Here is a 26,584-nt window from a genome sequence, read left to right as displayed (position 1 = left end):
CACACACTTGTGCCTCGACGCTTATCACTCCCCCTGAGATACTTTGCTGCCATTTTAAGTCGAGTTGCACCGCTGGTCGCATCGGCGGAGGGAGGTGCACTGGGCAGCATTCCCAGATGCGAAGCCACACACAGTGGAGTCAGTGTGAAACCGCAGCTTGACTTTTATCCCCTCGCTTTCCAGCGGCGGGGCCACCGCGCCTGCACAGCGCGTGCACAGCGCCCCCCTTGGTCGTTCCCAAGCGCTCCTCCCCCGCCCAGCCCACCCCCGCGACCAGCCGCCTGGGCCACGCGGGCTTCTTTGGGCTCCACGCGCACCCTTAATCGGGTCCGAAACTTCGCCAGAGGCTCCCGCCCCGAAAAGGCCCTTCCTTCTTCCCAACCACTCCCAGAGGGAGGGACGGCTGCTCCCGGAAGGAGAGCACCACCCTCGCTCCAACAGAGCCCGACGCGGGCCACCAGCAGGGCGGGGGTCCCGGGGCCGCGGCGGGGTCGGCTCCCCTTCCGCGCCGGAAGTCCGCGCGTGCGCGCTGGCCGGCCGGGAGCGCGCGTCCGGCGCGGAGAGGCGGAGGGGCGGCGGGGGCGGGGCCGCGGCCGCTCACAGGGTGTCCCCGCCCCCGCCCCCCGGCGTTCCGCGGTCGCCGTGACAACCGGAGCGGCGGCAACGGCGGCAGGAGCGCGAGTCCGGCGCCGCCTCCCGGCCGCACCGCCAAAGCAAGCAGCCGCCGCCCGGCCTTGCTGCTCTCCCCGCCTCCCGGCCCGCGGGGAGGGAACGGCCCGCCCTCCGCCCGCCTGCCCGCCGGAGAGTGAGCGGCGCCCGTGCCGCCCCGCCAGCCCGCCGTTCCCCGGCCGCCGTTCGGGCGCGCGCAGCGAGCGGGAGCGACTATGCCAAGATGGTCCTGCAGGCGCGGAACAAGCACCGGGAGGCGGCCCCCAAGCCGCCCCAGCCGCCCCGCGCCTCTCAGTCGCCGCTGAGGGGGGCGCCGGACGCCGGCGCCGGGGAGCCCGGGCCCGAGCGCGCGCCCCGGTCCCCCGGGCGCAAGGGCGCCGCGGGCAGGAAGGGGCCCCGCGCCGAGCCCGCCGCGCCGCCCGCCGGAGGCGGGCTCGGGGGGCGCCTGGCGGCCGGGCTGCGTGGGGCGCTGGGCCTGCGGCGCGCGGGGCGCGGCCGGACCTGGACCACGCTCCTGCTAGGTGAGCAGCCCCAAAGCGCGGGCGCCGCCGGGACGCGGAACTTTGAGGCGCGGGCCCCTCTCCCCCTCCCCTGTATTCCCCTCCCACTTCCGCGCCGCGGAGCCCCGCCGCCCTGTCCCCGTCAGTTTGCAGCCTTCTCCGACTTTTCCTGGGACGTCCTCACCTCCTCCTCCCCTCCCCCTCCTCCTTGCTCAGCCTTCCTCGCTCCCTTCCAGTCCGCACTCTCTGTTTAAAAAAAAAAAAAAAAAAAAAAAAAAAATGGCCCCGAGATCAACAGCTGCCCGGCCTGGCTGCGAACTGACAGGTCTGCGCTAACGAGACTTGGGCTCTGCTGATTGGCGCGGACCGGCCGCCTTCCCGTTATCTCGGCCCCTGCCCGGAGGATGGTTTGCTTTGGGTTGGAAGCGATTCCGTGCTGCTCAAAGTAGAAGCTCGTTCCCTATCCTAGAAAGTTGCTAAACTTATAATTGAATTTTAGAGTGCTTTTTTTCTTCTTGGCCGCAGACACCGCCGGTGGCACTTTGTGATTCCCCGCAGCACGTCACTTTCCAGGTTGTGTTGTGTTTTGGGCACTGGAGCCTTAATCCTCTCTGCTGACCTGGGAACGTTTGGTGTGGAGGGCTCCCCTCCGTTCCCGCTACCATGCACCAAATGGGTGATATGCAGCGATGTGCTGAACAAATAAAGTTCAAACAGTCACAGGTTGTGGACAGACTTCAGGTTTTCTTTGTTTCCTGATTGACATTCTCATAAGGCAGATTATTAGCAGTTTGGATAATGGGCCTAATTTTTCCAAACCAGTGCTTGGAAAATGGAAAATGCTGTAACACCGCCTTTCCTATATAATACATTAATGGATTTTGGCTACTGCATTATTTAACTGTTGGTGATTTATTCTTTGCTATCCTTTCAAATTCCCTTAGTGACCCAAAAGAATTTGGATTTCAATATAGGTGAAGGAATAGGACACAACAATCAGCTTCCCCTGAGATAACATCTACCACTAGAAGAAGCCACTCAATCATAAAAAACCAGAGTCATCACCGTGTGTGTGTGTGTGTGTGTGTGTGTGTGTGTGTGTTTGTGTGTTTTAATGGTCTCAGGTTGATATTGTTATTAGAGTACTTTTATATACTGTAGATTCAAGCCTCGAAAAAATCAGTATTTTCAGTATATTCCTCCCCTTTTTAGTAGGGAGCTTGAAAAAAACCTTGCCAGTATGCAGGTTAGATAAGTTCACCTTGGGGAGGCAGCATGGTACAATGGATGAGAACAGGCTCCAAATCCTGTTCAGAGTGGTTAAGTTTGGTTTAAGTTTCAAGTTATTTCCTTTGTGAGCCCTTCCTTCTCTGTGACATGGGATTATCACCTGCCCTACTTACTCTGAGGAGTAGAACTAAAAGGGGTGGCTAATATGTGGGAAGGCACTTTGTGTCTAAAGCCTTTAACAAGTTTTAGTTGCTATTATAAAAGCACATGCATAATACTGACTTGAGATCTGGTGACAGAATGAAGTTGCATTTTTGTCGAATGCCTAGTATAAACATAAACCACTTTGTAGTGAAATATGGAATGACAACACTTCTTTTTCAGAGGTTACAGTAACAACCATAGAATAATATAATATCTTGCCATTTTCTTTTCTTGTTATTGCATTTACTTTGAATCTCCTTTTATTGGATACCTTATATTTGGATTTCATGAGCATTATATTTAATGTTTCTACCTAAATACAGTTTTGTATTAATAGAGCAGTGTGGCACTTTACCTGACTTACCCCTTTGGGCATTGAAAAGAGGTACAGTGAAGGAGCTGTCCCTTATTTTTGGGTGTACTGGTCATCAGATGTATGGAGGTTGGATGATTTTCTGTCCCTGCTAACCACTTAAAAGAGGCCACGGGACAGCCTGAGAGGTGATTCTGGAGAATGGGATGTAGGTTGTTTGGTTCTTCCTCTGGCCCTGTTCCTTTGGATCCTGCAAGAAGGAGCAGAGTTTAGACATTTTTGAAGCCTCCTCAGTCCCTTCCTTCTTGCCCTTCACAGAATGAGTGAGAATTGAGCTGACACTGTACAGGTTTACAGTATGGGATTTTGCTATGACAAAAATGGTTCATTTATGTTTTGGGAAGAAATTTTACAACTTGAACCTCCCTGATAGAAGCATACATTTTTAAAAGTTAGAAACTGACTGGAGATTCTCAGTTCTGTTTCTTGCATCTCCTCCATATATGCTAAGCACTGATGGACTCACTATGTACCACGGGGGCCCTTTCCACTGTTGGGCAGTGTTAATCACTGTTGCAAACATCTATTCAACAAACATGTGTTTTTCTTTTTCTTTTTTGGATATCATTTACTATTTATTTAGTGGTAACAGTCATAAAAAGAAATATTTTTTTTTAATTTTTTTTTAACGTTTATTTATTTTTGAGACAGAGAGAGACAGAGCATGAACGGGGGAAGGGCAGGGAAAGAGGGAGACACAGAATCGGAAGCAGGCTCCAGGCTCTGAGCCATCAGCCCAGAGCCTGATGCGGGGCTCGAACTCACGGACCGTGAGATCGTGACCCGGGTGAAGTCGGACGCTTAACCGACTGAGCCACCCAGGTGCCCCAAAAGAAATATTTTTCAAATGTGTGTTCTTAGAAGTATCAGTCCAGTAGCTCCCTATATCAGCCAGTGGCAACAGTGGTATAGTAAGAAGAACCATGATGGTGTTTCTCCATCTTTTTTGACCATAACCCACAGTAGGCAATACAATTTACATTAAACCTGCTCACACTTCTGAAAGTGCAACCCAGTACGTTTGTGCACATTTCTGTCTGTTATTCTGTTTAGGTTTGTCAGCGTCCTGGCAGGAAACAGATTTAATAAACGGACTGTTTTCAAAAGTGAGCAGTTTTGTGGAACCCACAGAGGGCATCGAAACACCCAGGCTGTCAGCAGTGAGAAAGTGCTACCATGTCTGGGCCTGATGGGGGAAGGGGAGCTTCATCAGGAGCTGAACCCAAGGAGAGCTGTGATGTAGGAGCAGGATCTCCCCCCAAGAGGAGTGACCCCATACTCTTCTCCAACCTTCTACTTTCCCCACTCATGCCTCTCACTGGCTGACCAACTGGAACCCCTCGGGCAAGGGACCCAACTGAATCATTCTGTAGGGCTGGGAACTAGGCAGAGAAGGGAGAAGAATGGATTTAGATAGGCAAATGAAGTCTGACCAGCAAATATGTGCATATGCTTTAAAACAAGTGTCATGTTAACAATCTTACTTCTGTAATATACTGTATACTCTGATTTTCTATTCTGTCCCTTTTAAAACAATGCCATTTTATAAACTGTTGAGTTTTATGGTCTAGTGTATAACACTAGAAAAACCTACAGTGAAAACATTGCCTTAGAAGAACTGTTTTCTGATTTTTTTTTACCTATTTCAAACTAGTTGGGTACCTGAGCAAAGCACTTAGCTTCTCCGAGCCTCAGTTTGTAAGTACATGTAAAAATGGGAAGCCTGGACTAGACTAGTGGCTCTCAATCTTAGCAATACTGGACTAGAGTCATCTGGAAGCTTCAAGAAATCCTAATAGCCAAGCCACACATCTGACCAATTAAATCAAAATCTGGGGATGGGGTGAGGTGGAGGGAAATGTCAGTAATTTTTAAGTCCGATGTCCTGCCTCTCCGTAGAAGCAGCTTGTCTAGCATCACGGGGCTGTAATTCCTCCATGGCAGCGATCCCCTAGTACTAAGTGGTTCTCACCTCCCCTCTTTTAGGCGGGGACACACAGTCCAATTTGCCCACGTTTCTCCTAGTCTATTGTTTTCTCAAAACTGGGGCTGTGAGTTGCCATTCATCAACTGATATGGCTGTTATATTAATTAGAGTTGAGAGAAGAGTGATGTGTTTCTTGTACCCATGTCTATTATCAGAAGAGGGAAGAAAAAAGCATAGTTGGAGAGGGCTGTGTGTTTCAAGGAGAAATGGAAGGGGTGCTATCCTTTGTGGAAGTGAAGAATATACATGTTAAACATGCAAATAGAGCATGCCTGTGGTGAAAGACTGCAAGGCAAGATGCCATTTACAAAACATAATAAATTTGTAACCTGAATATGGAAGAGAAAGATACTGAAAACTACTTTTTTCCCTCTTTCATCTGTCCTGCTTGGTTCGTTAACATACCTGCCTGGTTCCTAGGGTCAGGGGCAACCGCACCCTTGCTGAAAGCTGGTTCTGTGTTGGCAAGGCCTCTCAACCACAATGTGATGACATGTTGGGTTGGATAATTCTTTGCTGGGGGGTGGGGAGGGGCTGCTGTCCTGTGCATGGTGGGATGTTCAGCAGCATCCCTGGCCTCTACCTATTCGACGTCAGTAGCACATCCCCCATTGTGACAACCAAAATGTCTGCATATATTGGCAAATGTCCTTTGGGAAGCAAAAATGCTTTTGTTCTCCACAATTTATGGGAGTGTGAAAGCCCATATAATAGGAAAGAAATATGGCTTTTTAGGGGCAGAAGGGGTAAGAAAGTGGGTGGAGGCAGAAGATTGAGGCTAGGTGTTAGCCATAGGACTGGGTAGGAGGCAGTGTGGTGTGTTTGAAATAGCACAGGCATCTCAATACTGACCTGCATTTGAGTCTTGTTTCTACACTTAAAAGTTATAGATCCCTAAATATCTCTGACTCTTGCTTGCTTCATCTTTAAAATGGGGATTATATGAGGTGCCTGGGTGGCTTTGTCAGTTAAGCATCCAACTTCGGCTCAGGTCATGATCTCATAGTTCATGGGTTCCAGCCCTGTGTTGGGCTCCACGCTGTCAGTGGGATTCTCTCTCTCTCTGCCCCTCCCCAACTCATGCTTTTTCAAAATGAATACACTTTAAAATAAAAAATAAATAAAATGAGGATAAATGCCCCACACGGTTATGGTAAAGAATAAATAATGTCTGTAACAGCAGCTCTATTCACATTTACCAATTACTGAATGCCTACTACAGCTGATGCTAGCTTTGGGGGATAAGAGGGAGGACAAGACAAGCTGTATGTAGCCCCTGTCTCCAAGGAACTCCATTCTAAAAGGGCCGGGAACAAATAAGAATAATAGTACATTGTAGTAAGTCCAGTGGAGGAAAGAAAAAGGGCTAAGATAGAAAAAACAGGAGAGACCCACTTTAGGGTCAGAAAAATTTTGGGGGAGTTGGCCTTAGAGGCAAGACCTGCAGGTGAGAAGGTACATACTGTCCGGAGAAGAAGGGGCATTGTGGATATGGCACACGACATGTGCTGAGGTAGGCCAGAGCTTAGCCTGTTCAACATGAGAAGGCCACAAACCAGAGCTCCTTAAGGAGTTGGGATTTTATTCCTAGCATGACGGGAAGCCACTGAGGAGTATTAAACAGGAGAGTAACGTGACTTAAATTTTATTTTGGGAAATCTACACTTGGGAAAATGGGCTGTGGAGCACAAGGGCAGAGCTGGGAGCAGCCAGTGGGGAGGCTCTGGCAGGACTCCGGCAAGAGAGTTGTTGGTCATGATGAAGGGGATAGATTTGAGATCTGCTTTGGAGAGAGAAATGGGAGGGTTTGCTGGTGAATTGGGCTTGGATTGAGGAAAAGGGAAGGGCTAGGAATAATTTCTCAGTTTTGGCTGCTGTAGCTGGGGATATAGGGTGCATTCACTGAGATCGTGAAGACTAGGGGCATGGTGAGGGGCTGGGTTTGAGGGAAAAGATTGGAATTCTATCCTGGACGTGTTTCCGTTGCAATATTTGTGAGATGTCCAAGTAGAAATGTCAAGCAGGCAGTGGGACATAAGAGAAGATGTCAGAATGGAAACAAAATAGGACATCACCAGCAAATGGGTGTTAATTCCCAAATTAATGGGAATTAATAATAACACCTTTTACTGAAATGGGGTTTACTCTGTGCCAGACATAGTTCTAAGTGCTTTAGATAAACTCATTTATCTTAGACTCAATTCACTGCTAACTCAGGCCTGACCATGACACTGTGATTGCCATACCTGTTTTATCAGACAGGGGATCTGAGGCACACAGCTGTTAAATAACTTGCCCAAGACCATCTCTAGAATGTGGAAGGCTCAGGATTTGAATCCAGGCAATGTGGCTTCAGAGTTCGAGCTCTTAACTGCTCTGCTGTATTTCATCTTCTCCAGGGTGAGTATAGCAAAAGAAGAAATGAAGCCCCAGGACTCTGTTCAGAGAAATGGCAACATTTACTGCTCAATTAAGTGTTAGCTTTCTTGTTTCTTCCTTCAGGGGAAATAAAGCAGAGAGGGATCATGCGTGGAGGTACGGGGACAGGAAGTGGAAAGAGAGCGTATTCGGGTGGCATAAAGGATGAGAAAAGCTGAGGAGCTGTGAGGCACAGGGACCACGGGCCATCTTGGTGGGATGGCTGTCAAGCAAACGCTTAGCCACAACTGAGCATCAGCTCTGAGGATGTGTTAATACATAGATGTTGGGCCAGTACATTTCCTTAGAAAGCCAGTGAATAAGATGGAAATTTGGGATTTAAAGGGTTTCTTCAATGTTTAAAACCAGTTTTTTCTTTCTGAAATAGACTCTGGTTAACTCTAAACAACAGTCATAATCACTTAAACATATTTTTTTTTATTAAAATACACAATTGGAGGGGTTCTGAGTATGTTATATTTGTGTGTGCTCAAATTAACAAATGTGATGAGTTTAGATTGTGTAAGTATAAAGAGACATTACCAATATGTGATTGAGTCTTGGCCCACAGTATGGCATCATTACTGAAAGCAGATAAAATTTTATTATACACATATGCATATTTGCATGTTGATAAATTTGAACTGTGGCCATTTTTATAAGTTTTATATGCTTAGCCTGTTAGGCTGTATTAATGTGTCTTAAAATTTATGTTAATGAGATACTTACATTATCATAGAGACCTATAAGCCTGTGTGCATGTTTCTAAGCAGGCCAGCTTTAGGCTGCGTACTTTGTATGTTTAGTTCTAAATTCTTGTGTCGTTAGTTTATCTTTTGCCATCGGATTGTACTTTACCCAAACCATCGGAACATTACTCTTCCAGGAAGGAGTCTGCTAGTTTTCTTTAGTTACCATTCTAATGAGTATTTGTCCTCAGAGTTAGTAAAAATTACATCTATTTCTAGGTCACGACCTTTATGCTGCTGTTTAATTCTGTAAAAGGCAGTTTCATGGGAAAGATCAATTCTTCATGGATGATCTTTCACAATTCAAGAATCATTGAATAGGAATAAATTTAAAAGTGGAAGTATTGATTTGTAGAGTACATAAATCTACAACTGTTGTAACTTTTCTCTTTTTTGTTTTCATACTACTTTTTATTTTCTCAGCATTGTCCTTTTTCCTCCCTGAATACATTTAAATTAACAGCTCACACGCATATCTTCACGTTTGTCTGGCATATTCCTTCATGTTTGACTTCCTTTCCGGAGTAACCGATTGTCAGGTATGTTTTTCACTACTGTCACCACACATGATCAACGCTTGGACAGCATTTTGTAATTTTAACTTCTTGTAGCAAATGTTAACATAATAACCTAGTCACCAAAATCACAGGAGTTCAGTGTGATTCATTGTACTAAGGATGGGGTGATTTTATCTTCTAGTTTATGGTAGTACCAACTATATCTTAAACAAAGTTTATAAATTACTTGGCCAATTACTTTGACAAATTTTTAACTTGAGATTGTTGTAATTCAGAAGAGTGAGGCTTTAGTCATTATTTTTATACAGCTCAACTCAAATTTGCCCCAAATGCTATTGCTCTGCGTTGAATTTGTCTATTAGTTCCTAACAGTAATCACTAGTTTTTTGTAATGCAGCTTTTCAGTGCTGCTATTGTCAAATCTCAGAATCTTTTCTCCACATTAAAAAAAAATTTTTTAATGTTTTATTTATTTTTGAGAGGGAGAGACAGTACAAGTGGGGGAGGGAGGGAGGGAGGGAGGGAGAGAGAGAGAGAGAGAGAGAGAGAGAGAGAGAGAGAGAGAGAGAGAGAGAGAGAATCCTAAGCAGGCTTCAGGCTCTGACCTTCCAGCACAGAGCCTGATGTGGAGCTCAAACTCATGAACAGTGAGATCACGACCTGAGTCAAAGTCAGATGCTTACCTGACTGAACCACCCAGGTGCCCCTCTCCACATTTTAATAATCATCATAAAGTACTTATATAACTGGCACAGTGCTACTGTTTTCCACCACATTTAAAGGTTTTTTTTTTTTTAATAAGACCTCATTTCTCATTCTTTTGTCCTCTTTGATCTCCATGGAAATATCATAAGAAATCCAGACTGAAAGGTTGGTTACTGGAATTTTACGTGTGAAGAAAGTAAAGTAGGCCAGGTGAATGGCCTGACATCATTAGTGAGTTCACAGGGGGAAGTTTGAGACTGAAGTTAAGGTCTCTTGGTTTGTTAAGCACATCTGTCAAATTGTAGGTTTCAGATCTATAGTTTAAGGCAGCTGTCAAAGATACATTAATGGGAAAATGACCTGATAACTCTTTTGGCAAGAACACTCCTTTGCTGGCTTCTGCTTATTTGGGGGAGTCACTCTCTTCTATCCTTATGGTCAACTTGTTAGTTTCCATTTTGTTTGTGCTTAACTATTTTTGAAGATGATTAAATTGTGGATTATTTTTTATTGTGTTGGTTGGGTGTTTGGCATTAGTATAAAAACAGAGTAGTAATCAGTGGTATTGTGGTTTTCTTAACCATTTAAAGAATAAAGTACGCTTTGTGATATCCAAGGGCAGTTTGCAGTTTGGGGGATGGAATCTATAATCTAAAGATTGGAATGGCTTATTGATTAATAAACTTGCTAAAATCTTTTGCTTCGTGTGATGGGTCTGGGTTTATATTGTGCACGTGTGGATTTTCTTTCCCCCTCTAATGAAGAGATGCAGCATCTACACTTTTCACATTAGGTTTACTAAAGTTTTAACAGTTTTTCTATGATTGCTCAGAAACATTAAATGGGCCAGCATATTATTTTGGGTCTGTATTTATTTAGCTACCTAAAACACTGAAATGCCTTTTTTCAATAAGGAGAAAGTTACTTTATGAAAATGATTAATGTAGGTAACTGTTTGAGTTAGAAATATTTGTATTCATATTATCTGAGAATAAGATTTTTAAAGGAAGTTAGAATTGATTGCTTTAAAAGCCCATATGCTGGGTAATTGTTCTATTAAGTATTCCCTACTTTAATATATGTATATATGTAAATATTTAAAGACGTGAACATTTATTTTGTATATTTCTCTGTTTAGAATAGCCTAATTATATTCTCTTTGAGGATGGTGATATATATTTTCTGTGCTCTGTTTTCATATATTCACCTTAAAATAAGCCTTTGTCCTTGATTTTTGTATTATTTCTAAAGCATCTCCTCCCACATTTGAATGCATTCTTTTGGTTAAATGTGCTTATTAAACATTTTCATGCCTGAGCTTCCAGTCACAAAGACATCAGTGGCCAGAGTCCCAAAATCCAGGCTTTTCCTCCAGGCCTTGGTGCATCCCAGTCATGTGACCTTGCACCTCATGGGAAGATAAGAGCCATATTTGACTCATAAGGACTCATGGTTCTTTTCCCTTAATGTGTGAAAGTGTTTTGTAATCTGCAACTGATAAACAGATGTTAGACATTGTCATTGTAATTGAGAGCCTCCTAATTTTTTCCTGTTGTAATGTACTGTTTTGCTCAATGCCAAATATATGCAGGAGATTCAAATGATCTAAAGTCAGCCTTGCAGCCATCATCACATAGATCACTGAATTCTAGATCTTACTAGTAGTGTCTTCAAATCATGCCTGAATTTTAAAGGGGTCCTGGTTCTTAAGACTGAGTATCTCTATTAATACATTGAGTGCATTCCTTTTTTTCTCCATTCAGAGAAGAAAACAATAAAAGGACCAAACCTACAAAGACTTTTAGTTTGGGGAGCAGGAAGATGAAAACAAAAACAGAAAATAACCAGGGAAGCAACTTGGAGAATGTGAAGTCCGATGTATTAGTGGTAATTGTTGTGGCTATATGAGGTCATTAAGTGTGAGGAATAGAGATGACCAAGTAAAAACCACTTATTAACATCTGGGAAAAATGAGACTTAGACTAAATAACTTATAAGTCATATAAAATCCAGGGACTCTTTCTTTTTAGGAGTGACGTTCTTGCCAAGAGAGGTTAAAAAAAAGGATTTTATTTTCAATTTTAGTTCTTTCCCTTCCTTAATCATTGTTTTCTGCTATCAGGATTTTGAGTTTTTCTATCAGAGTATCATTTGAATTAATATTTGCCTTTTCCTAATAAAAATTGCTAAAAGTGTAGATTTCCAAGCCCTCCAAGTGAGAGAGATTGAATTAGGGTCTTTGAGAATGTAATCTTAACATGCCCCTCCTAGGTTAATATTTTCAATCCTAGTTGCGTATTAGAATCACCCTCAGTGCCAAACCTAGCACATTCAAACCTCCCAGGTGACTCCACTGTGCTGTCAGTGTTGGCACATTGTCCTTAAAAGTGCTTACAAGTCATCTGAGGGGTCTTGTTAAAATGTAGATTTGGAGCCCGGGATTCCGGGATGGGACCTGAGAGTCTGCATTTCTAGGGAGCTCTCAGGTGATACAATTACTGCTGGAGGGCACTTGGAATACAGAGAACCATTTCTCAGGTTACATTTTGTGGACAACTACCTACACTCTATTCCAGTCATTTTTGTGCCAGTGATAATTAGCCTTGACTGTACATCAGAATCCCTTGTGAATTAAAAAAAAAAATCCCTAGAGTTTCAGATTTAGGGGTTCTGGATTAATACTCAAGTATCTCCAGTTTTATTTAGTGCCAGGGATGATTCTAATGCAATCCCAGGGTTTAGACCACTGTGACTTCATATTACTGTATTAGGATAGATTCTCTGAAACTTTCTTTTCTTTAGTGGCTCAGTGCTTTCCAACCTTTTTCATGTCATGGCACACGTAGGAAATGATAATATTTGTGTGGCGTGGGGTGGGTGAGTGCTCTCTTCAAAACCTGGAGGTTACTGGCCCCCCGGGACTCTGGTGCTGCCATCCTTAGCACTCCAGGCCCCATTGGCTGAGAAGCTTTGTCAAACTCCTTTCCTGGTGTTCAGTGGAGCTCTGAGAGCCTGACACACTATGCATATAGTGAGTGGGCCCTCAGTGAATATTGTCTTGTTATTGCCATTATAATTTGTCTTCTGTACTATGTATCAGTGATGCAACTTCTTTTTCATGTTCGAGCCCAGTCCACCTACAGCTTTACTGTAGCTGTCTTCTTTTCTGGCTGTCCACCAGAAATCCCTACCTAAGTTGTACTCCTGTCCTGAGCCCTGTCCCTCCCTCCCACCCCCCTTTGATAGACCTTGCCCTGAGAAAGTCATTACTGATCTGCCTTCTCAGATTTTTTTTTACAGTTTGTAGACTTTGTGCCCTTTGTTGAGTGCCTAATGTGTTCTCTCATTATATTGCGTGTGTACCTAAATCATATCTCTCAAATATTTTATTTTTGATGTTGGATAATGTTTCTTTAAAAAAATTTTTTTATGTCTTTATTTTATTTTGAGAGAGAGACAGAGTGCGAGCAGGGAGAGGGGCAGAGAGAGAGGGAGACATAGAATCTGAAGCAGGCTCCAGGCTCTGAGCTGTCAGCACAGAGCCTGACATGGGGGCTTGAACTCACAGACTAAGATCATGACCTGAGCTAAAGTCAGATGCTTAACCCACTGAGCCACCCAGGTGCCCCTGATGTTAGATAATATTTCTTTAGTGTTGTTGGTTTCTAGGAAAATGTGTTGTGCATCTAGTAGGCATTTAGATACTTGTTGACTTTAAAGCACTTATAATTCTCAAAAATCTAGGTGCTAGAAAGAAGGCAGGAGCTGAGCTTATGGTATAACAACTGTTTTTCTTAAACTGGATCCTACAAAATGTCTTTTCACTTGTTACTTGATTACACAGAAACTGGCCTCTGTTTCATTATAGGTACTATAGACTGAAAATATGATTTCTTCCAATATATTAATTTTATTGTAATATATAGGCCTTCATGTAATGGGAACCCTTTGAACAGTTTGGAATGCTTAGATATTGTCTTTAGGTATTTAGGTTTTTATTTAATGGGGTGCATTCTTTAATTTCTCTTACATGGTGATTGTCATTTAACAGTTCAACCCAGTGAGGTGCCAGGTGTCATGCTAGGACATGTAGATATTAAGAGGAATTAAACACAAGCTCAGCTTCAAGGCCTTTCCATTCTAGCAGAGGAAACTGGCGTGTGCATGACTAGCTATTTAGGTGCTGTAATAAAGGTATTTTAGCTAGGATGGCAGGATCAGCTTCACAAAATGCCACATTTGAATTCCTGTGATTTGAAGGATAAAGTAGGAGTTTACAGACAGAAGCAAAAGCATAGCATCATGAAACACTTGGTATTTTAGGGGACTGTTGCCCAGTGCAGCGCGCATGAAAGGCTTGTGGGAATCAAGTGAAAACAGACCGGAGTGTGGGCTCCATGGTTTGAGGCTTCGGGAGTTATGAGACTTTTCAGACAAGGGGATGAGATGCTTAAACCTGTACATTTCGAAATTGACTTCATTCTCCAGGATGGATTGTTGATATGGAACAAGGAGACAGACTATTTACTGGTGGCTTTACCTTCTGGAAAGAAACTTAAACTCTGAACAGACCCTTGAGAACAATAAGAAATGATTAGTAAGGATTGAGTATAGAACTTGTCAAGGTTGATTTGGAAACCTTGTCCAATAGATTTAAGGGGAGCATCCTTAACCTTTTTTTATGTCATTTGTCACTTGAGGGTTAGGGAGGCTAAAACTCTTTAGAATGCTTTAAGTATGGATTAACCTCAATTTAGGAATAAATTGTATTAAATTTTGCAAGTCATTATGGTCTTAGAATACATTTTTCCATATAAATATTGTTACAAGATGAGGTCAGCAAATGCCCACAAATGGGAGAGGAGGCAGCTCCTTCCCAGTGGGAAGAAAGGGAGGTTTGGAATTAGAACCCCTGGCTCCAGGTGATTCTTGCCATTTATCAGCTATGTGCCTTTGGGGGAAATGACCTCTTGAAGGCCTAGTTTTTCATTTGTAAAATAGGAATAAATACTCCCACTGCTGTGTGAGAATCAAATGAGACAGTTTGTGAAGGTAGCTCTGAGTTTTAAGTCAAATGCTAGTTACGTAGTACACATGTAAGGGACAATGTAACGTGGATGGGATAATATATTCAGGATCAGAAATATCTGTTGGCTGCAGGAGAGCCTCCTGCAGGTTAGCACAGGAGAGCAAAGGCAGAGGCAGCCCACCTTGGCTTCATGGTTCTTGCTCTCACACCTTGAGGAGGTGGAAAAGGAAAGGAAAGGACTGTGCATTAGAGTGCAAAAGACTCAGCTGAGTATCTTAAAGATGCAGATCACAGGGTTCTACTTCGCAGCAATCCTGATGGGGGTTGGTGGGTGTATTCATAAAGGGGTTCTGGACTTCTGAGTCATCTGCTGGGGTGAGGCAACTTGGGGGGAAGGGAAGAGGCTGGGAGAGGAGGTGAGGGCCGGCAGGGGCCGGGTGCCGGGCAGAGAGGGATTAGGGTTTAGGAGCCATTGAGGGAGGATTGAGCTGAACCTATGGAAGAGCCCCTTCTCCCATTTCTTTTTCCTTTCCTCCTGCCCTCCCTGCTGCTGCTGACCACTGTGTGCCAGGCATTGGGATGGGGACAGGGGATGTCCCCTCCCCGTTTTCCCAAGACACTGGACTTGCTGGTGTGGAGCAATCCAGAGGAAAAGAACAAAGGCCACCTTGGGGAGCTGTGGCTAGAAGGAGAGGGGTCAAAGGGAACTGAGCTGGGGTGGACTTCTGGGACCTCGCCTGCTCACCTGGGGGCACTCGTCCTCCCCTGCTGCCTGCTGCTGTGCTGCAGGTGAGAGGGGAACTAAAAGCTTAGGCACCTGACTGGTTGTAGAGGGAGGTTGGTGGCGGTGTCAAATTTGCACTAAGTAAGTGGGGACTCAATTTTTGGAAAAACAAATCTATTACTTACATACAAGTGTATGTGTGTGTATCCATCAATCAGAGTACATTCAACCTTATTATGTGGACATGATTTAGATGATTTCGTTTCCCCTTTAATTATATCAAGTTGTACCCATTAATTCAGCAAACATTTCATTTGAGCTGTGTGCTCCAGTATGTGGTCAGCTTCCTGTAAGTACTGTGGTATAAACCTCAGTAAAACATCGTTTCTGCCCTCAGGGAGTTACATTCTAGTTTGTTTAAACAAGATTCTAATAACAGGAGAAGAACAATTTTAAGTGGCTAGGCCTCTCAAATCCCATGAAGCTGAAAATTGATATAATGTGACATATAATCTGGTACAGAATTTCTTTAATCAGAAAGTGGAAGGAGTGTCCAATTTAGCTTCAGAGTGTTGGTAATTTAAGTGCTTCCAGCAAAACATAAGAGCCTTTCAGAATTCTCAGCCATAGGATTGCAATCTTTTGAATTAGATTACAAAGCAAACCTTTCCTTGAACACTTTTCTTCTTATGGAATCGGCTTGGATTTTTGAAAGTTCGGAGTTTTTTCAATGTTCCGATTAAAAGAAAAAAAAACATGCTAAATTCACCACGGTACCTTAGAATGACAAAAAAAAAAAAAATAGCATGTGTATTAAAATGGAAAAAAAGGGATTATCAATTTTGTGACACTCCCAAAAGACTATATAGACAGGGTTGATGATCACTGGACTAAATTTAGAGAAAATCATTTATAATCTTTTCTGTAGGCAAGAATGCAAGAAAAGCTCTTTAGGGGTGCCTTCAGAAGTTTTTGTCATTTTATGTCTTTCTGCTTAAATTATATGCTCACAAGGCAGTATCTGCCTTACTGAGGCTTTCATTTTCAAATGAAAAAAAATGTATATATATAAATATATGTATACACACACATAGCTTATTTCAATTTTGAATAAATTAAATCATAACTCTACATTTTTATGTAAAAATTAGTAGTTTCTGTAAAGTATGCTGCATATATCAATAGATAAATTGCAACTTTCCACCCCTTTTATCTTAAGGAAAAAAAAAAAAAGAAAGGAGGGAGCAAGATAATTTAAGGTAAGGAAGCCCCGGCTTTTGTCTTACCCTTGCCCCCGCAGTCCTCCTCAAGAGGCCAGGCAGTGTATGGCTTTCATGTTAAAGTTCTTGTCTTCAACTTCCCTTTCTCTGTTTACTTGCTTTGTTTCCTTGGTCAAGTTCCTCCAGTTCTCTGAGCCTCAGTTTCTCACTATATAGTGGGGAAATACTGGTGTCTACCCCATGGGATAGTTGTGGGGATCTACTGGGTTGGTTTAGGTAAAGCACTTCAAAAGTACCTGGCATGTAATAAGAATGAAAATGTCAGCTGCTTTATTATTATTACTACTAAATTGAAAGGAGCAAAGGAATTGAAAACACTGAGCATATTATGAATCGACCCTGGGGGCTATGAAAGAGCTCCATTCAAATGCCCCAAATTCCAAGAACAGTTTAGTGCTTCAGGGATTGAATTAGAGGAAGGCACCAAAGGCCACTTGGTACCTTCCTTCCTTCCGTTCTTCTCCTGAAGAATTGTGGTATTCTGAGGAAGTAGAGAGGTGATTGCCTTGAGAAATCCTATTTATCACTCCAGAGTCCTGAAGGTTAGAGGCTAATTTAGAAGCAGATGTGAAATGCACTGCCAGTGAAGTCAGTAGAAGGCAGGATGCCCTCTTTTACCAGAATTACTTAGTATTGTTCTAGAAGTCTATTATTATTGTCAAGTGGGAAGAAGATACTAACAGCAAAATTATAAAATATGAGCAAAATTATTTAAAAAAAATTTTTTAATGTTCATTTATTTTTGAGAGAGAGCACAAGTGGGGAGGGGCAGAGAGAAAGGGAGACACTGAATCTGAAGCAGACTCCAGGCTCTGAGCTGTCAGCACAGAGCTGGAAGTGGGAAGTGGGGCTCAAATCCACGAACCATGAGATCATGACCCAAATGGAAGTCAGACGCTTAATGGACTAAGCCACCCAGGTGCCCCGCAAAATTATTATTTTTAAATAATATTGTTCAAAATAGAGAATTGAATATAAACCAAAAAAACGGTAATAAAATTAATAATTTAGTACGAGTCAAAAATAAATACATGGCAAAATAATTACACTTCAAAAATAAGTACATTAACAATATTCAGTAAAGTGTAATAAAAAAGATTTCGTGGATATTAGCAGAAAAATGTTAAGCTCACAAAGGAGACTTAAGAAATATGAATTAACTATGTAACTACTATATTAATTCTACCGATAGGATTTTTGTCAAGGGCAATTGAAAAGCAAGTTGAATAATTGAAGGTATGTACTATGTTTATGGGTATATACATATGGATTCATGTCATCACCGTGTAGCTTCTTTCCAAATTAATTTATAAATGAAACTCCAATTACAATCTCAAAGGGATTCCCAAAGTAGAAGGGTGTAAGGTGTTCCATACATTAAAGATGGCATTTACATTCAGTGAGAGAACGATTTATTCAGAACATGATAGTTAGATTATTGAGAAAATGAAGCCCAAATCGTGTTATGTATGGTGAGGTGAAGTCTTTGAAGGCAGAAACCAAAAAAGAAATGGATGGTAGATTTGTCAACAAGAAAAAATCAAAATTTTGGAAGATCCAAGTAATATATATAATAAATGTCAAATGACAAACCTAGTTAAATATTTGCAGTTTTAGTGACCCAGAAGGAGTAATCTGTCTTTTATAACCATTACTATCTCCTAGGTAACATGCATTTTTTAATATTTAAAAATGTAAATACTTGTTTAAGAAAAAGGCGATAAGATCTAGACTGTTTGGTTTTCATTTCTAAGAGTATTTTATAGTTCAGTTCCTTAGTAGTTATTTAATAAGAAGCCTGCAATAGGGTGAATCTTGTGGCATAAGAAAATTGGTATCGTTTGGATTCATCTTAATATGTTTTTTGTACTTGGACAGAAAGCAACTATTGATTCTCCTATGAGACTGATTTTATTATTAGCTTATTTTCTCTCCCTTACCTTTTCTTTCTTCCTCCTGCCCTGATGAGAGAAAAAACAAAAACAAAAAACCTCTAAAGGCCTGAGATATAAGGGAAGTTATTTTAGATTTCTTTCTAAGTCAGCATGACTGTACATAAACTTGGTTTAAAACAAACACCTGATTTATGGCCCACCACTCCTACATTATACACCTGCTTTGTAAATGAGTAGCCTAAGGAAAACCATCTTGTCTTTAAGATATCGATCATTGCTCTTACTTGCATTCCTTGACATTAAACTTACGTTTGCTGCCTGTATGCTAATCTGTAATCTTTTGAGCTTTTACAAGATGTAAAAAAGTATATAACCTTGTAAAAACTGTTTACTCTCTGAAGCACTTCTCTGTGAAGAGCATGTTTCTTGGGCATCTGTCCTAACTTGGGCTCCCGTAAAACTCTCTTATTTTAGAGATTCTAAAATGTTTGCTTGTTTTGTGTCAACAGCCCTCCCTCTTCCTTCCTTCTTTACTATATTTCATGATAAATTTGTTTAAAAAATAGTAAAATTTATCATAAAAATCCAGATATTGCAGCAATATACAATAAGTGATAGTTTCTTATTTTATTCATCCTCAGTCCGGCGCCCTGAGGTCACCATATGTCTTTATTCTTGAGTTATTTCTTACTGTTGTTTCTATTCCTCTGGCAGTTCTGTTTGTGGAAGTTTCCATGTGAGGGTTCCTTGGATAGTTTTTGGCAAATAAAGGGCCCGCATTTTGTTGAGTGAGTGAATGAATGAAATTTATAGATACATGCCTAATTCTTTTGTAATCCAGGCTGTTGGATTTTAAGCATAGCCCTGGGGTTTCTTCCAAAGAGTCTCTCTTCTTTCCCCAATCGCTAAGAATCCAACATTTTATGTCCCAAATTTTACCATGCTTATTTTTGCAATGCTTTTCTATAAGGTGAACACGTTTCTTTATGCTAACATAGTAATTTAAATTTCTTTTTTCTTCCAGCTGCCTTTGCAGCAGTGTTGCACTGGTAAGATTGTTTTCTTCTCATGTATTTTATGCAGATCATTACAACTTACCAAAGCTATTTCCCATATATATAAAGAAAAAAATTTCAGTATGATAAGGATGAATATATATATATTAATTACTACAGGCAACACAATAGCTTGAAAAAGTAGTTTAATTGATAAATCAAGGTCAGAATAATGTAATTTTTTAATAAAAAAAAGAGATCCATTATTGAAGAGGTTATATTTGAGGCTCTATTTCACTTAACGTTAATATAGTGTTCATGTTGAGAGGAAGATTAATTTTTTTAATCTTCTGGATAGAGTGAAATATGAATTTCATTAATCAGATATTTCTGAAATGGGAACCCAATGACATTTATAGTTCATTTATAGTTTTATTGTACGTAGTTTAAAATATTGTTATTCTGGTTCATTCTAATTTTAAAATCTAATTTGAATGTGTTTTCTAATAGAAATTTTAGTAGAAATGTTAAGACATTCAGAGTGGAAAAACAAATGTGGACACCGTTATCTTTGACTTTCATTACAAAATTATGTGCAGATTTCTAGATTCTTTTATGTTTGCTCTTGGTTTCTTTTCGAAATAATACTTAGCGTAAGTTCAACACTGCTGCTCTGTTAACTCTTTTGTTTTTGCAGGAGCCATATAACACACCTCTTTGAAAATGATCGCCACTTTTCTCACCTCTCAACGTTGGAAAGGGAGATGGCTTTTCGCACTGAAATGGTTAGTTTTCATGTGGTATTTTAGGAATCTAAAAACTTGAAGCTTTTTATCAGGGAAATTTTCAAAGATGTTCCAAAGTAGAAAGAGCAGACGCCTCCCATGCCCCATCCTGTGGCTTCAACACCTGGAGACACAGCCATCTTTCTTTCATTCCCTCACCTCCACACAGCCATCTCTTTTTAAAGGAAGCCTCAGACATCGTATCATTTCGTCTGTAAATACTTTCGTATGTATCTCAAAAGAGGAATTTTTTGTTACCCACAATACTTCTGGCGCACTTGAAAACGATAAACAGCAATTGCTTAATACTATCAAATGTCAGTGTTTAAGTGACCTACTGGCTTTTTTTTTTTTTTTTTTCCTTTTTACAGTTGGTGTGTTAGTAGGCTTGAATTAGGATTCAGACAATGTCTACACATTGCGCTTAGTTGATGTATCTCTTGTCTTTTAATCTATAAATTCCACTTCTGATTTTTGTTGTTCTGCTCATTATTTGTTGAAGAATCCAGGTTATTTATCTAACAGAATTACCCACAGTAATTCATGTCATTTATTATGTTCCACTGCCCCAAGTTTTCTGAATAATTGAGAAAGACCTGATAACTGAAGATTCAGTGGTGTTCTTTTTGTCTGTTTTTTTTGTTTGTTTGTTTGTTTCAGTAGGAATATTTCATAAGCAGGTATACATTTGCTGTATCATACAAAGAGGCACACCATATCTGGTTGTCTCACTTTCTGTGATGCCAAGATTGATCAGTGGGTTTAGATATTGTCATGTTGATCCTTCCATTATAGCCTAGCCATCAGCCTAGATCAGTTAATTCATTAAGGTTACCAAATGTTGATGATCTATTCTAATTATTTTTTTCCTGCATTTGTTAACTGTAATTCTTCTATAAAGAAGAGTTTTCCCATAATATTTATTTATTTATTATTTAATTATATATTCTCAGGTGTACGCTTTGTACAGCTAAGACAAATAAATGCTTGCGTTTTTCTTTTTATTTACTACTTTCTAGAAAAATTAGTTGGTTTCCTAGCATTTTCTTCTGGTAACTGATGGAGTTCCATCTTTTGGAATAAATCATTATGAACTGATGAATTTTAACATGTTTTGTAAACTTGTAAAACTGTCTTTAACTAATGAGAGTCCTTGCATTGATTTTGTGTCCCTTTGATGTGACCTTGCTAATCTTCTATAGCTTTCATACTTTCTGGTACTATTAGGTGTATCCTTTCCAGACCTGGAGTCATCCAGTTTTCCAAGGAGCCCCAATTCCTCTCAGTAGCAAGTGGTAGTTAGAGACCACAGTTTTGGTGCTAGAGGTGTTTATTGCTATTACAGTTGACCTTTGAACAACAAGGGGGCTAGAGGTCCTGACCCCCGTGCAGTCCAACATCCACGTATAATTTTTGACTCCTTCCAAATTTAATGATTAATAGCTTACTGTTTACCGGAAGCCTTACTAATAGCATGAACAGTTGATTAACACATATTTTGTATATTACATGTATTATAAACTATATTCTTCCCATATAGTAAGCTAGAAAAAAGAAAATGTTATTAAGAAAATCATAAGGAAGAGAAAATATACTGTATTTATCCAAAAAAATCTGAGTGGAACTGCGTAGTTCAAACCTGTGTTGTTCTGGGTTCAGATGTATTTGATACTAGATTGGCCATTGTGCCTAAGCCTTTTTAGTAAACAGAACTAAGAACCAATGTTTTAAAGAGAAATTATGATCTTATATTCATATTTTAAAATGCAAATTTAGGATGAGTTTTTTTACTTACTTTGTATTAAATTTATATCTTTATTGTTAGCTTAGAAATCTTGGTTTCAGGTTACTTGTTTTTGAGGAACAAAAGTACCAAAGGTATTATTAAACATATGATTATTGAAAACATTTTAAGATTTTCTTGCATTTCTTTTTGACTTCAGGATATATTCCATTAGGGATGTACAGTAGAATTACTGTATCTTACAGTTATTTGAAATCTTCCAACTTGATAGTTAATTCCTTTATTTTGATGTTTAGGGTTTAAAAAATTTTTGTTTTGTAATTCAGTAAGATATTTACATGATTCCAAAACAAACCTATAAAACAAGATAGGTTGTAGTAGGTTTCTACGGCTAACATAACAAGGGTACAATAAACCAGGTGGCTTAAAAGCAGAGATTTATTCTCTCAGTTTCGGAGGCTAGAAGTGTGAAATCAAAGTGTGGGCAGGGCCACGTTCTGTCAGAAGGCTCTGTGGGACAGTTCTTCCTTGCCTCTTCCTAGCTTCTCATGGTTTCCGGCAATCCTTGGCATTCCTTGGCCAGCTTTGGAATTGCCGTCACTCCAGGCTCTGCCTCTGTCATCATGAGACGTTTTCCCCTGTGTCTCTGTGTTTAAATTTCCCTCTCATTGTAAGGATATCACTTATTAGATGTCCTCGTTTTAATTTGATTATGTCTTCAAGGAACCTATTCCAGATAGGTTCACATTCACAGGTGCCAGTGCGTATGAAATTTTGGGGGATATTATTCAACTCATTACAGTAGGAGATATTTTTAAAAAGTGATATGAAAGCTAAATACCATAGTAGGAAGAACCATTTTTTTGTTGTTGTTTTCAATAAATATCCAGGTATGCAAATTGCTTTCATATTTATGAGCTTTAAATCCAGTATGGAATTTGACAGCTGATGTGTCCTGGCCACCAGGGCAGCTGTGGGCAAAATTGTATAGAAGATGCAGTATGTTTCCTGTCTTGCCCCGTACTGCCACTTATACTCCCTCACGAGGGGAGCAAGTACTAGTACTTGCTTATTTTTTGTTCTTTGTATTATTCCAACCTCAATATGTCCTATTCGCTCATAATGGGAATACCACTGCTGTCCTCCCCGACCCACATGATCCCAGTCCTATGGGGTTCTTACCGTCTTCTGAGCTGGAAGGAAAGAAAACAGCCTGGAAAACTGGTTGGCATCTGAATGTAATAATTGATATGTAATACATCAATATGTAGCCTTCCTAATATATTTTCATTCTTACATGCAAATCTGGAGGAAATAGCAGAATTTTGGGGAATCAGATAAGCAGGAAGGGGGAAACATTTTTGCTGAGGGAAGATTTCTTGGATCATGGTAATTTATGTTCTGTAGTAAACCACTCACTCACCCTGTTCATAAGGTAGCCTTTTCTAACAATTAAATTAGTATGGGACCTGGGGTTTCTTAGATTATGTATGCTGTCTGAGTTATATTACTTTTTAAATGCTAAAACTATTTTTGAGTAAATTTTGTGTTCAGTTATTTATTTTTTTTTGAGTTCAATTATTTTAATTAAGGCAAGGTTATACTAACATATGTAGTTCTTTTTTGTAACCTAAGATTGTATTAGTGATCAGAAACTGAAAGCTATTATTTGCCTGATCGCTTTATTTTTCAAAAACAGTGTATTTTTTTAAGCTGATAAGAGGCATAGTAATTATGTGCTTTTTATTATAACTATAACATATGTTTGTTTCAGGGACTGTATTATTCCTACTTTAAGACTATTGTGGAAGCACCCTCATTTTTGAATGGAGTATGGATGATTATGAATGATAAGCTGACTGAATACCCCCTTGTTATTAATACATTAAAAAGGTTCAATCTTTACCCTGAGGTAAGTTACTTTTTCAATTGTGATTTTTTTTTTTTTTTTTTTTTTTTTACTTTTTAAAGTGTTACTTGCATTAAATGGTGATTCTAAATGTAAGGTATAGTTCAATATATTCTATTTCATCTTCTACTTAAAAAGAAATTATATATCTTTTTTTGGAAAGAACTATGAAAAAAATTATTATTAATTTTGGTGGGCTTTAGCCAGTTTCATGGGAACTGTCATGATTTCATGGTTTAGAAAATTTGAAAACTATCTAGATTCGGTGTGTTTACAGAGATGATAGCAAGGGAGTGCCATTACATGTCATTTGCCAAATAATGTTTCTTCCCTGTCTGGGATTCTTCACTTAATTGAATGAATGCCCTTTTTGCGGGGAGGGGAAAGACGGATCCACCCAGGAGGTGATCTCAATGATATCAGTAACTTTTTTGGCCTCTCTTTTACTGTCCCTGCCTTCATTTGACACATCCCTAAGCATTTTCCAGGGCTAAATTGAGATGTGACTCAGTGACATCCTCCTTGACTTGATATGAGGTTCCTCTGTTAACACACTGCCCCTCTGACTCCCCCCTCTTAGCTTGCCTGAGCTGCTAGACAGCATGTTCTCCGGCTAGGGCGGTGGGGGCCTTGGCCTCTGGGGATCTCAAGCTTGGGCTCTGTACCAGGACTTAGCAGGGCTCTCCGTTATTCCCATTCCACGAGAGAGGAGTCCCAAACTCCATCCAGATCAGTGAGTTAGCTGATTGATTAATGAGGAGATAGAGATAGAGGAGGTAGAGACAAAAAACCGCCAAGTTCCAGTGTTTTGTTTTTGTTTTTGTTTTTTTAAGTTTATTTATTTTGAGAGAGAGAGTGTGAATGGGAGGGACAGAGAGAGAAAGAGAGAGAGAGAGAGAGAGAGAGAGAGAGAGAGAGAGACAGACAACCCCAAGCAGGCTCCACACTGTTAGCACAAATCCCAATGCAGGACTTGAACTCATGAATTGTGAGAACATGACCTGAGCGGAAATCAAGAGTTGGAAGCTTAACCTGCTGAGGCACCCAGGCACCCCTGTGTTGTTTTACTAATGTACTGCTCATGAGTACTTTCTATAACTGTGTATACATTTATTTTTACAGAAATGGGATCACATAGCAAATATTCTTTTATAAGTCCTTTTTGTCTTTTAGGATATTTGTAACAATCTTCCTGTGTCATCTTTTCTTCTGCAACATCATTTTTGGTGGCTGTATATCCAATCTCCCGTTGTTTATTTAGTCCATCTTTTATGAAAATTTTGGCTGTTTCCAATTTTTTAAATAGTCTAATACTGGCATGAGCATTCTTGAAGCTAAATTTCTATACATGTCCTTATGTTTTTTAAAGTATAAATTTGTTGATGTGGAACTATTTGGTTCAACAAAATATATACTTTAATGACTTCGGTATGTGTTGCTAAAATGTTTTCTAGATAGGTTATACTAATCGAAATTACCACTGGCAGTGTTTTTGAAAATGTTTGTTTCCTTGAATCCCTGCCAATTTGGTAGACAAAAAAATTGAAATCACATGATATATTTTTCTCATTGCTATATATGTGTGTATATATGTATTTCGTTCGGTGCTATACATTAAAAATGCATTTTTACTTATAAAAGTAATGGTTTATGTCCTTTGTCTATATTCCTATTGCAATTTTGTAGGGGTACATTTATTATATTCTGGATGTTAATACCAGGCTATTTGGGTAAACCTTTTCCTCCGGTTTTTGTTTGCCTTTAACTTTGTGTATGATATGTATGTATTTTTTCTGTATAGAAGTAGCATACCTATTAATCTTTTAAATTTATGATTTTTCATATTTGTAAAAAAATCTTCATTCTTTATTTTAATTATTTTTTTTTTGGCATTTATGTTTTGAATATTTCTGGAATTTATTTTATTGCACAGTATTGGAATAGGAATCTAACCTTATATTTTTTCAAAATGGTCTCATGTGTAACCTAACACTTTGATGAGTGGTCCATCTTCTTTCTCCCTACTGATTTGAAGTAGCTTTCTTTATTATATACAGAATTATTCTACGTATATGCTTGCATCTGTTTTGGGGCTTTGTATTCTGTATTGGGTTAGGTTGAGGTCCTGGAAAGCAGGCTTTCAGATGGAGATTTGCATATAGGAAGTATCTAGAGGAGTGCCCTTGGGGGCAACACCTAAAGGGGATGAAGGAAGTTGGCTGAGGCTGGAGGAGTTGGGCTCTGATGCAGTCACAACAGAGGCTCAGGCAATCCCACCCAGAGCTCTGGAACTGAGATGGCCCTGCTGGGAGTTGTCCTTGGCCTTTACATCCCTCCCTATTGACTAGTCTGGTATTGAATGCCCAGTTACCTGTGGGTTGCCTTTGGGTCGCCTTTGGGTCAGGGTGTAACCTATAATGAATTTACTGTCCTCCAGTTGAGGGTAGTTCCCAGAGTGGGACTCTGGTGGGAGCTGTCAGCCACCAACCCTCCCAGCCCCTGAAGAAATGAGTGTCTCAGCCCTGGAGGAGGATATGGTAACATTCCTCGAGGCCTCTGCCATGATTACTTTGATCTGTCTGGCTCTTCTTCCCGCATCACACTGTTTTAATTTTTGTAAGTAGCAAGTTTTAGTATCTGTTAGGTAGAATATTCCCTTCGGTTATTCTCCTTGTTATATTGCCACATAGCACTTCTAGATAGACACTTGGGATTTTGCTTAGCATTGTTTTATGTTTATGAGTTAATTTGAGGGAGAAGTCACATCTTGAGAAATTAGATCTATTCAAGAGGACAAACTATCTTTCTATTTGTTCATCTCTTCTTTTATGTTCCTTAGTAGAATCGTATAGCTTTTGAAAAATATAAAT

General features: G+C 40.3%; 1 protein-coding gene and 1 long non-coding RNA gene across 6 annotated transcripts in view; both read left to right on the top strand.

The window, feature by feature from the left end:
* Positions 1-760: 760 nt before the first annotated feature.
* Positions 761-26,584, top strand: part of DPY19L1 (dpy-19 like C-mannosyltransferase 1) — a 97,175-nt gene continuing 71,351 nt past the window's right edge. For 4 of the 5 annotated variants that reach the window (XM_045052596.1, XM_023250497.2, XM_023250496.2 and 1 more), the window contains exons 1-4: positions 761-1,190; positions 19,306-19,330; positions 19,974-20,061; positions 23,580-23,717. In XM_045052596.1, coding sequence (XP_044908531.1) covers positions 893-1,190; positions 19,306-19,330; positions 19,974-20,061; positions 23,580-23,717 — 549 coding nt within the window. In that variant the 5' untranslated portion in view covers positions 761-892. Of the gene's footprint in view, positions 1,191-8,585; positions 8,670-19,305; positions 19,331-19,973; positions 20,062-23,579; positions 23,718-26,584 lie in introns of those variants that run through there. The other variant, XM_045052597.1, reaches the window with a different exon arrangement.
* On the top strand, positions 7,225-8,670 carry LOC123383951. The gene is made up of 2 exons (XR_006594397.1): positions 7,225-7,363; positions 8,554-8,670. It is a non-coding gene; the product is annotated as an uncharacterized LOC123383951 (long non-coding RNA).

The sequence above is a fragment of the Felis catus genome, chromosome A2, assembly GCF_018350175.1.
Source record: "Felis catus isolate Fca126 chromosome A2, F.catus_Fca126_mat1.0, whole genome shotgun sequence".
NCBI classification, from domain to species: Eukaryota; Metazoa; Chordata; class Mammalia; order Carnivora; family Felidae; genus Felis; species Felis catus.
Note: the sequence above shows the minus strand (reverse complement) of the source record. Positions and strands in the feature narration are given on the sequence as shown.